At 47.7% G+C, this 12,405-nt stretch overlaps 1 protein-coding gene across 1 annotated transcript; it reads right to left on the bottom strand.

Annotated features, from left to right (window-relative positions):
- Positions 1–6,166: 6,166 nt before the first annotated feature.
- ACTL8 (actin like 8) lies at positions 6,167–8,638 on the bottom strand. Its single transcript, XM_073316267.2, has 2 exons — positions 8,255–8,638; positions 6,167–7,579 (listed from the first exon to the last, which is right to left on the bottom strand). Exons 1-2 carry the CDS (start codon positions 8,618–8,620, stop codon positions 6,815–6,817), a joined length of 1,131 nt encoding a protein of 376 aa, XP_073172368.1. The 5' UTR covers positions 8,621–8,638; the 3' UTR covers positions 6,167–6,814.
- Between the last annotated feature and the right edge of the window lie 3,767 nt (positions 8,639–12,405).

Genomic DNA, 12,405 nt, shown 5'->3' with positions numbered 1-12,405 from the left:
AGATTTACCGTCCTTTCCCAGCAGTTAAACACAGGTGGACGACCCAATCCCATCTCACGGGAGTAACGTTATGGGTGAATTTTTGCATTTGTTCCATTCATTTCATAGTCTCCTCATCCCCATAAAACTTCTGTCTCTCTCTTTTTCTTTTTTAAGGTCTGTGCATCTCTTTGTAAAGGTTCCAGCTAACTAATCAAAAAACCCCGCACACACAGAGTAAATCTCTGCAAACTCGTGTCAGGTTTGCCGTGAGATCTAGGCAAATGCAGCCTCAGGCAACAGATAAAAGGCACAAGTATGAGGTTGTGATTTTGTGCTATCATAGGGAGACTTATCACTGTTTTACAGTAGCATCCAGAGGCCACAACCAAGACCAGGGTGCTAGTTGCTGGACTAACAGCCAAGGTCTTCACCACAAGACCATTGTCCAAACTGTAGCGAGATTGACTTTCAAACTCCCGCCTCTGAGTAGTCCATACCCAGCCTCCCCTGAGAGAATCCTGCAAATAGCAAGATGTTCTCTCCCGATATTCACAGCCCGAGCCTTTACACTCAACATAGTGTGAGAGAATAGGTCAAGAAAAGGAAGCTGTCATGTCCTACCTGCACCCTTTACGATTCTACCAGGACAGAGGAATTGTCTCTCTCTACGCTCCGGTAATGATGTCAGATGAGGACCTGGCCTACTAAATGAGCAATGGAAAGAGGCACACGTGGTCAGTGGCTGCTAACGGGGAGACGTTACCACGCAATCCACTAGAACTAGATTGGGATGTTAAGGCAGCTCTGGGAACAGTCAAGGGGATGAGCCTTTTCCTTCTGAAACGGAGCTACAGGCTCCATTACCGCTCTTCTGCACAACTCGCTCGGCAGGGTCTCATCCTCCAAGCAACGAGGGGACGGTCCTGCTTCCTGACACACTGAGCTTGTCAGTCTGCTAGGCCCGCGGGTCAAGCTCCCAGGTAACTGTGAAACAATGGCTCCAAACCTTTGCAGGAATGCAGCTTGCATAATCCATTGGGCTTTTTCTGGGCTGGAAACACAAGACAACTGTTTAACACGATGCAGAGCCATTTTAATTGCCCAGCTGGCCAACATCCTCGGTGCGAGGAAGTACAGACTGCCAAAGAAAAGGGGAAGGATGGTCTTGTGGGCTAAGACTCAGGAAACCAGGCTTCAGATCCTGCCTCTACACTACCACAGGCTCTGAATGACCTTGGGCTGTCACTTTAATCTCTCTGTAACATAGCTCTAAAGCAAGGATAAACCACCCTTCCTGTGTGTGTCTCACCTCTTCAGACTGTCAGCTCGCTGGGGCACGGGCAGTCTCTCACTATGTATTACGATGAGCAGCTACATTCTCACCCCTTTCCGCAAGCCACGAGATTGGCCCACGTCCGATGCCACATCTAGGGGAGCACAGGACGGAGAGCGATGTGGGTAGAGTGGAAAATCCATAGCTATTAGCTGCTTTCTGGGCCCCGATTGGCTCAGCCACAGGCCACCCTGAACGCAGCTGGCTGGTTTTCAGGAAACTCCTCCAAATCAATCAGCCGCAATTAGTTAAATTCTCCCTTGAGCAGCTGAGCACGCCTGAGCCACTAGAGAGACTCGGCGTAACACCGAACTTGGGCACTTGTAAGCCTGCCACCTCTTTGTGCGTACAGGCATTCAATAAAAGAGGTTGGCTGAATAGAGCAACACTCCTCGCACCTAATAGCGCCAACCCGTCATGCTTTTCAGCTTGACCTCTAGTCCCAAACCAGCAAAACCAGGGGTCAGGGCTGTAATAATTCACAGCAGATACCCACTTCAGTTCCTGACTTTGTAAAATCACCACATGTCCTGCAAGAATGGAGCTAGCCTGGGCACCACAGCAAAGCCAGAACTGCTTGACTGTGTGTCATGGGCCCTATACTGTGGAGATTCTCCTGCAGCTCAAGCAGCAGGGGCTTGTGCTTTTGAAGCAGGAAGATCAGAGTTCTCGTCTCCGTTGTCACATTGAAATCTTAAGTGGCATTCAGGGTGTTTTAGTATTTTGTTCCTCATGCCTTCCTCTTTTTCAAGTGCCAGGGATAGGCAATCTTTGCTTCAAAACACAATCACCCTGGCGAGGTCAGCTAGATTGGTTGGTCAACAGACACTAAGTAGGAAGAGCTGGTGCAAGTGACCCCAAAGTGAATATGAATACACTCGCTTCCTCCTTTTTATCACTACGTTAGCTAGGCACAAAGCAAGACAGAGACTTCCAACTCAGCGACGTCAATAGAAAGGCTCCCAGCGGGCATTGGATCAAACTCAGAACCCTGCAGTCACTGTTCCCTCTAAGCTCTGCGCACGTGCCCACGCACACAGATCCTAAACCCCGCGCACATGGCAAAACACTGCATGCACAGAAATTTGCACAGAAGAAATTTTTTGCACACACGGCCTGTCAAAAATTAGAGGGAACGTTGCATGCAGTGCTATGCTTGGCCCTGCCCTGCCCACACCGCAATCCGAGTGGATCTTTGCCTGAGTTCTCCCCATGTTTAAGCCAGATAGCATTCACCTAGCTCTTGGGGGGCAGCAGTGCCTATTCATGAGATGCTTAGACCTCCTTGTGTGGTAGAAGGTACCACCCTAGGCCAGGTTGTACACATGGCAAAGGCAAATGTAGCTGCAGAAGAACATGCCAAAATGAGGTACATTCCGAGCATGAAACCAGTCTCTAGCAGCTCATTCAAGAGGTCGATTCAATGGCAGCGAGGGCTGGAGTGTCCAACTAAGCTGATTCCCAAGGGCCACTGCTGAGAACCCCGCAACCCCACAGCATGAGGGTGCTGGAACTGCCCTGCCTGACCCCACCCATGCTTTGTGCTTGGCTTTCACCTTTGCTGGCTGTAGGAATGCATTTCCCCAAGTCACCCCTCTGAAGAAGCTGGTCATTTCCATGGAAACCCTTGTTCAGCAGACATGCGTGAAAGGCATCAATCTAGAGAGCAGCTGTTCAGAGAGGGCCTGTTTATAGGATGGGCTCCTTTACTATGTCTCAGGTTTCCCCCTTTGCTGCACACCAGGGGTTTAATTTCAATATATTCTTTTAAAGACAGCCTGGCTGAGCATCCGAGAGAAGAAATGCACAGATCTGCTGCTCTGACTACTAAGTTTAAGTTCTAGTGTAAGTCTGAGGCTTTGTCTAAAAATACCTCCACGGATTTTACTTTTACACTGTTCACTTTGATCAGACCAGAGGAGACAGCTCCTGGCTCCCAGCTCCCTATGTATTCAGGAGCCATTAACAGCTTACATGGAGCTGGCTGGCAGTTAAGTAGCTCATCTTTAGACTACAGCTGTAAAGAGCGGAGTTTGTTTTATTTCCAAGAGCAGGAATTGTTGCTGCAGACTTATCAGAGAGGGATTTGCTACAAATGCCAGTTAATTCCATTTCCACCTCCCAGACAGGTGGAGCTAACAAAGGAATAGGAAGGGTTGAGAGGCTCTGAGTAGAGCACTTTCTGGAAAGGTTTGATTGTGTAGCCAGAACCAGATTATCTTAGACAGGCAGGGCCAGGGCCAGGGCCATTGGAGTGGCAGATACAGCTGCAGGGTAATTCAGCCCTGCAACCTCAGCTGCTAGGCGCTTTCATCCCCTTCCATCTCTCAGCATTCCCTCCTGCTTTCAGATAGGAATACAAGAGCCTGTTAGAAGCGTGACACTGGCAAAATATTAAAATTGGCCCAGCCCAACTCATAGCATGGATGGGGCATCTCGTTGCCTTGAGGATCTTCTATTGATAAACTACTAAGGGCCAGCCTGCCCTTCAAAGTTACACCAGCTTAAGTCTGCATGTTTTGACCTTGTTTTACATATGTCCACACCTAAAATTTGTCTCCTGATTACACACCCCAACTGATGTAGAGCAATGTGTTCTGTTGACTTTAAGGTAACAGTATCTACATGAACATTCACCCTGCCAGGCCTCCAGTGGCTGCTTTGACCAAAATTTTGACCTCCAGGGCACAGGGGTTAGATAATGGAAGCCCATCCACTTCCACCCCCTTTAAAAACTTCAGCATGTTTTAGAAATGCTTTTTCCTGGTTGCATGCTATGTGAGCACTTGTACTAGCCCACCTTTCTGAGCTCCAGCCATACCAAACGGCTTCTTTTGCTGCTGAAAGAGTGGGGATATTGCTGCCCTTCCTCCCAGGATCTCAAACTTTTTTGCATTAGCCAGAATAGAGAGACATTTGAAACACATCCCATTGCATTTCCTTTGGGAGCCATGTCACTCTTAGCTAGAAACAATTCAGGGACACAGGACTAAATTAGACAATACTTGTACCCTTATCCTGGCCCTGCTGCAGAAGGAAGGCTTGTGGAGGTGGTGGGAGAAGAGGTGGTTTTCCTTTGACTGGCCTCCAAAGGGATGGCTTCCCTCTATAGTCTCACAGGAGTGGGAAAGCTTTCATCTTCATAGTTTCTGGCCATCGATCTTCAGCCAGCTCTTCCTGAAGGGGTTTCTTGGCTACCTGTTCACACTTCACTGGCATTCTGGGTGGCAAGACAGTGGTGTGAAGCTGACAGCAGCTTTGAACTTTAAATAAAAGGCAAGATTGTGTGTCCCAGGGTGAGGCAAGTTAAAATGCCAAGCTTGTTCTTAATTCTGTGCCACATTTTGTTCTATACTTAAATGTAAAGGCTAGATGTTGCCTTTTGAGTTAAAAAATGAAAAGCAAAAATGGAGTCCTGGTCATATTCTCCCACCCCAAGCTAAAGAAACCCTCACACCACCTAAGGTGTTAGCCCAGCATTTGATGTCTGTGGGGGGTGAGCAACTGCTATTGATCCCCTGTGCCCAAAGTGCAGAGCAACTGAAGCCATCAGGCTGAGGTTCAGTTTAATGTAACTGAACATGGTTTGGGGGCATTTCTGTTATGCAGGGCACCCTCGTCATTAGGGACTGTTTGAAGGACCTCTGAACCTCACTGCAGGAGTCTACTGCCAGAGCAGGCTCAATTGCTAGGTGATTGAGTCCGCACCAGAGGTGGTCGGTCATACCAAGTCAGTACATCTAACAGGAGTTTTAGCACTAAAAGTACCTCAAGTAATTTGGCCCCAAGATGAAGGCCATCTCCTGTGCTTCTCAGTGGAGATCTCTAGGCATTCAACATCCTTGAAAAAAAATCTTACGAAGGACCTCTGTTTTAAGAAATCTAATGAGTCCTTTAAAAAAAACCTGACCCTTCGTAATTACACCCTTAGGGGGTGCTCTGAAACTAGCAGTGTGCCTCAAGAGCAAATTCAATTGGGGAATGGGGAAGATATTAGGAACCTAAAGATTGGAGTGGAACACTAATGAAAAGTCCAGCCTCCAGGCAGAGTTTTGGAAATGGGTAGCTGGAGTTAGTTTTAATCCAGATTTAGGAGTGTAAGGCCAGGTCTATGCACTTACTTTGGTATGACTATGTTGCTCAGGGTGTGGAATATCCACACCTGAAAGATGGTTATGCCAATCTTAGCATGGTCTACATAGGGGTGTCATGTCTGCAAGAGACAGATTCTCCTGCCAACATAGCTACCTTCTCTCATAAGGTGGAGTTAAACTGATGGAGAGTTCTGTCCTGTCAGCTTAGAGTCTCTTCACTGGAAGCATTACAGTGGCAGATGTTCCAATGCAGGTTTGTAGTGTAGACCTGCCCTCCGTGTCCATTTTCCAGAAACGCAGAGCATATAATGGCTCCCATTGCAGTCAGTCAATAGAGGCTCAGCACCTCTGAAAAAAGCCAGCTGCTTTTTAATCATGTAGCTTTGTGACTTAGTTCCAGCCATTGACTGATCCACCACCACCGGAAGCAGACATTTCCTTAAATCAGGCAGTGCTGTCTGGACAAGCAGCCCCCAATAGTCTGCTACCATATACCCAGATCTGCCACCAATGACTGGTTGCAGTGTCAGATACCCATTTAGTCCTGCCCTCTTTCCCACCAGGAGGCTGGAAAACGAGTATGTATCCCTGCTAAAGGTGTAACATTTGATCCTTGGACCAAAAGGCATGGTCTTTGTGAAAGCAGAAACCTCTAGTGTCTTGTCCCAATCCCTTCCCCAAAGAAATTCAGTCAGTCCTGCAAAGCACTTTAAATATTTAATTTTTAAATTTCCCTTGATCACAAGACTATCCTTGCATGTTACAATTCTCCACTTTGCCTTAATGACAATACAAACTCTATTAAATCTTCCCAATGTACAGAGATTTCCTTCAAATTAGTATGAATACAGCAGCTTGCACATGTAGCCTGGAGTAGCCTTTAGCCCCCATGGCTATTTGTTGGTACAGTTGGGTGAGAAAAAAAAAGCAGACAGGCCCCTTGTCTCCCTACTGTACCAGCAGGGATTAACTGGCAATTAACATTTGCACTTGCCAGCCCCTGAAGAGGAGTTATGGAATAATTACTCAATCTTTAGATGCCTGACCTTGAATACATCTTGCACCAATCTCATCTCTAGCCCTAAGAATATGACAGGACAATGACAAGGAAGAGGGAAGAACGCTGTTAGTCGGCAACACATCCGTAGCCTCACATTAATGTGGTTTTACCTCTTAACCTTGTGATGAGTCACGAGTACGAGGGGTTTAGCACATTTTTACAGGTGAACACTGCATTAGGTTATATGCAATAGGACTTGCTTAGTTTGGAAAGGTCTAAAGCAATCTTAAATAGGATAATGTTAAGCAGACAACCCTTTATGGAAATATTCCTAAGCTGTTCCTATCTTAAAGGAACACAGTACGTTGCCCAGGCACATCTGACACTTCCATCTTGCTACAGGATTCAGAAGCATTTCCTATGAACTATGGATGGACCAGCCTCATCGTATTCCTGCTTGCTGATCCACATCTGCTGGAAGGTGGAGAGAGAAGCCAGGATGGAGCCACCAATCCAGACTGAGAATTTGCGCTCCACTGGGGCAATGATCTTGATCTTCATGGTGCCGGGGGCCAAGGCAGCAATTTCCTTCTGCATGCGGTCCGCGATGCCGCTGTACATGGTGCTGCCGCCAGACAGCACTGTGTTGGCGTAGAGGTCCTTTCGGATGTCGATGTCACACTTCATGACTGAGTTGAAGGTGCTCTCGTGAATGCCGCAGGACTCCATGCCCAGAAAGGAGGGCTGGAAGAGGGCCTCCGGGCACCTGAACCGCTCATTCCCAATGGTGATCACCTGCCCGTCGGGCAGCTCGTAATTTTTCTCCAGAGAGGCAGATGTAGCAGCTGCAGCCATCTCTTGCTCAAACTCCAAGGCAACGTAGCATAGTTTCTCCTTGATGTCACGCACTATCTCCCTCTCGGCTGTGGTAGTGAAGCTGTAGCCCCGCTCGGTCAGGATCTTCATGAGGTAGTCGGTCAGGTCACGGCCTGCCAAGTCCAAGCGCAGGATGGCATGAGGCAGCGCGTAGCCTTCGTAGATGGGCACAGCGTGGGTCACGCCATCACCAGAGTCCATCACGATGCCAGTGGTACGGCCAGAGGCATACAAGGCCAGTACAGCCTGGATGGCCACATACATGGTAGGGCAGTTGAACATCTCAAACATGATCTAGGAGAAAGGAGACATTTTTACTGTACTGCAGGGATCAGCTGTCCATGCCTGCAACCAAGTACTGGTTCCTGAATCTGTAGCTAACCAGGGCTAGACCCAGACAACACCAAGATTAGACTGTTCTGGGCTCAAACATCAAAACCCAGGTCTCCCCCTGCTGAACTAGAAGGACTTCTGCTGTGAACAGTATGCCGGTGTAATCTTGGAGCCGCATAAGAGACCACAGGCACCTGGATACTACGCTGATTGACAACTAGAGCAAGTCAAAGACACCTTTGGCATGAAAGTATGTCCAGAAGACAACTCTGAATGTTAGTTTTAGCTCACCTCTGCCTCACCTGTCCTCTGGAATTCAGCTGGTAGAGGAAAAAGGTGACAGTTTCTGAAGTCTTATGAGTTTCACTCTAGATAGGTCTGTTTGACCCCAGCAAGAGCTTGAGACTTTTGACATGTCTCATGAAGTGCTGTTTGACTGGTTCCCTGGGAGACCTTAAAACCTGGACACTCAACATCAGACAAAAATAGAGACAGCCAAGAAACTTGGAAGCAGAAGTGGCAGGGCTGCCAGAAAACATCAGGGAAGCAAGGGGGGGGAAGAGAACCAAGACGACACCCACTTAAGTCAGCTGTAACACAGGCATGGAAGATATACACATAGTTGCAATACTTCACCTGGGTCATCTTCTCTCTGTTGGCCTTGGGGTTCAGGGGAGCTTCCGTCAGCAGGACGGGGTGCTCCTCTGGGGCAACACGGAGCTCGTTGGAGAAGGTGTGGTGCCACACTTTCTCCATGTCATCCCAGTTGGTGACAATGCCGTGTTCAATCGGGTACTTCAGGGTCAGGATGCCTCTCTTGCTCTGGGCCTCGTCACCCACATAACTCTCCTTCTGCCCCATCCCAACCATGACTCCTTGGTGCCTTGGGCGTCCGACGATGGAGGGGAACACTGCACGAGGGGCATCGTCTCCAGCAAAGCCAGCTTTGCACATCCCAGAGCCATTATCAATGATGAGAGCAGCAATTTCTTCTTCGGCCATTTTGGTGGGTCTGAATAAGGAGACCGAGAAAGACCAAGCTTTTAGGTAAAAGGCAAGTCAACTGCTCCTGCTGAGGGAGCATCTCAGGGCATTGGAAGCTAGTAGTTGGCTTAAATATATGCATATCCTACAGAGATGCTTGGATAATGATCGACTATAGGTGTGATTAAGTGCCCCATGAGGCACTTAGTCTGTTTCTTCTTGATAGGGACCCTTAAGGGGAGGCATCAGGAGCTGGGACTGGGAGTTTTTGGAACGGATGTTGTACCTGCCAGTGTTTGAGGGCTGCTAAATACCTAAGCTCTTTCCAAGGCCTCTTTGGCCAGCTAGAGGAGTAGAGTGACAAGTGAGATGTGGAGATGAAGTGCCACTCCTCACCCTCCCTTCTTAAGGAAGGGCCTGTTGAATTAAAAGCCAAGTGAGAGTTAAGGCCATTTCCTCCCAGCTAGCCTGGGCAGCTTGAGTCCATTCAGGACAGAATTCAAGACAGAATTTGTGGGGGGGTTATCTTGTAATTCATGAAGTTCAAAATCCCACATCCCTGAGAGTCCTGGATTTTTAATTTTGGAAGCTACTGCTGTGGTAGAGACCATGTGTTGGCTTGGCCCTGGCCTTCCAACAGCTGGGCAGTGATAAAGGAATGACATGACAAGAGCCAGGATTTCCAGAGAGCTCAGCATAGACATTCACATTTTGGGGTGACAGGGGAGGGGGAGTAGTGTTCCCACTTTGGAGCCCAGATTTCAAAAGGAAAGAGACCCACATGGCATGGGGAGCTCTTAGAAAGCCAGGCCCACGTGGTGACCAGCTACACAGTCTGCAGCTGGAGGTGCCAACATACCATCTGCTTTGCCAGCAAGTGAGGAGAGCAGGAAGCATTGCCCTGCAATGAGAAGCCAAGCACTGTCTGACCTACAAAACCCAAGGATTTTTAGAATGGAGAGACAGCGACTATAGAAAGCTAGAGTCGCACACAGGCTGAATCCAATAGCATTGGGAGGGTTTACTTTCCCAGCTCTACATGGAGGATCAGGTCAATAGGCCAAGTACACAAGCCAAAGAAAAACTTCTTTAGTTTTCAGTCAAACAAGCAGGTGGCTTTCTATCACCACCAGCTTTATGCTAAAGGCTTTAGTTATATCCTGACCTTACAAAGGTCTCCCTCCCTCACCCAAGCCCACTCAGTTTGTTGTAAGGAACAGTTCTATTCTAACCTTTTGTACTTTTGTCTGAATTATTCTTAATCCTCTGCCCCAAAGCAAAGCAGTCTCATGGTAGGTGACCAAATTGAGATGCAATAGCATTAGTTAGGAAGTGTGGGAAAATTGGTAGTCTAGGTGCAAGACCCATGGATTCTTTAGATGGTACCTTGGGCCTTTTAGAGGGCCATTCCATGTAGGGTCTGGATGTGGCAGAGCAAGTGTCTCACCCTCTCCACAAACACAAGCGTGTGATGAGGTATTGCAGGTCTTTCCTCCACCCCTAACCCATTATGGTGGGGACATCAGGCAGACCAAGACTGGTCTCCTTGGGTGGGGGAATTAGAGTCTTGACAGTTCACTGATTTTCCCCAGTTGGGGGGGAGAGGGAGGAGACTTCTCCCCAATTCTCAGGAGGTTTGTGTATTGTGTAGATCAGACTAACATGTGAACACTTATCCAGAAGTCTTCCCTCTAAGGAGCTCTGGAAGACAGGCTTGGGAGACTAGAGTACTTCCTGGAGTTAGCTGGGCTGGAAGTATTACAAGGCATCATGTGAGTTACCTAGCTTCCTGCTAATGGACATCAAGCTGTTGATGCTAGACAATGTAAAACTACTCCTACAGGAAGTCCTTGAAGCTACACACCTTTGCTTTTAGTTACCTAGTTCACAAGATTTCAGCTAAGTTTATGCTGAATTTACTGCCTTATCCAGTTTATATTACACCAACTGGGTTATTGCACTGCAAACCCTTTGTAGATTGGTTCTTCCTGCTCCACATATCTTAGAGTTAACCAGTTCATGCCTTAAGGAATAGGCTGAATACTGAGCTAGCGATTTAAAGCCAAATTCATTCCTGACCCAGAGACAGTTTAAGTCACAAGACCTATTGAAAGGCCAGTCATTGTTATGCGGCCAGCCATTCTGCAATGCTGGAATCCCAGCATCTAAGTTTCCCCATTAAACTAGGTGTGACTGATGCCAGATTCTCTTTCTGGTTTATGTTAATGTGGTAATGTTTGGGTTCTTTGTAGCAGAAGTTGCAAGATTGTGTCAACTCTGCTAGCTTACAGGCAAAGCCTTCAGAGGATCTTGGCATCTCCACCTGTCTCCATCTGCTGACTAGTTGCTCCAGTCACACAAGTATGAAGTTAACACCAAGATACAAAGGTACAACATCTTCCATGCACTTGGATGTCAAATGCATGGGGATTTTCTTGATAGCCTTCTGAAGAGTATAGTGCTGGAGATGGCGTGTAAACCAAGCAGGTGGCATTTGAGAGAATAAATGAATATGCAACTCTAGTGTGTTGGTCTCCAGTTGGATACTGTGGTTGTGTAGAGTTACCCAACAGATGCCATGTTCTCTCATTATATCCTTAAGCACTTTGTAGGTAAAAATCCTTTCTGCATTTATTAGGACTAGTGTGGGGTCTACTTTTGAGCCAGTATAAGCTTCAGCAGCAGCATTTGCTTAAGAGGGTTATGGGAATATAGCTGATGCTTCAGCATAGCAGTCAAGGCTACTGGCAGAAGCGTGCTATGAATGGTGATGCGACCATGGGTTTGGATGCTTGTACATAGCAGCAACCTGCATGGAAGAGCTTAACTAGGTGGGACTGTGCTCCTGCTTGCCCTTTTCAGGAAGATTGGGTGCTGGAGTCACAAGCAGGTTAGTGATCTGCAGATGTGCTTGCTTAAGGCTGCTCACCAGACACTAGGTTAAGCACTTGCCCAAGATCAAAGTCTGCACCAGGGAAAGATCAGTAAACCAGGATCATCAGATGGGGCTGCTGCTGGTCAGCACATGAGCACAAATCAGCAAGGAGGGAGGTGAGGAAGCTTTCACCAATGCCTGCCTAGCCTGGCCCTAGCTAGAGCCAAAGAGCTGCCTGTCCATGGAGCAGTTAATGCATGCACCTGCCATGTGGTAGAGAGTCGTTTTATACCATGGCTCTGCTAGAAGCAGAGAGACTGAAATTGGGGAGCATGATCTGACCTATGTAGGATCTGACATGTTATTGCCAGCTTCCTAATGAACATCTGGGTTTGTTTTGTGTTGGGAAAGGGAAGAGCAGGGGAGGATGTGCAGGGGAGACCAGGCCAATAGCAGAGACCAACAACAAAAATGTGCTGTAAGCAAGGAAGGAAGTAATTAAAGCTCTGCCTAACCCCACTGTACCTTGGAGGTATTTTAACACTACTCTCCCTGGCAGCAGGGGATTGATTGATTGCCCCTTGGCATGCCAAAGTCCTGATTAATGTAAAAGCTAACCAGTCCCTCCAAACTCTGGGGAATTAATCACTTAAATGTGGAAGTTACTCACTAAACCATTCATACATGCAATAAACCAAGCCATTAAAAATTAATCGCTTGACATGACTGCCATGTAAACATAGCTAATAAGATTCTGATTGAGGGGATGGGGAGGGAGGGAAGGAAGACTGCCAGCTGTCCAGACCATGCCAGGAACAGACAAGGCTGCTGAAGAAAGCAGAGTCCAGACAAGACCCAACTAGGTGTCTGGGGGCAGATCTTTGGTCCTCATTTGGACATCTTTGCAGCCTCTGGGGCCATGCTCTCT

This window comes from Lepidochelys kempii, chromosome 18, assembly GCF_965140285.1.
Source record: "Lepidochelys kempii isolate rLepKem1 chromosome 18, rLepKem1.hap1, whole genome shotgun sequence".
Lineage (NCBI taxonomy): Eukaryota > Metazoa > Chordata > Testudines > Cheloniidae > Lepidochelys > Lepidochelys kempii.
This window is presented reverse-complemented; position numbering and strand designations above follow the sequence as displayed.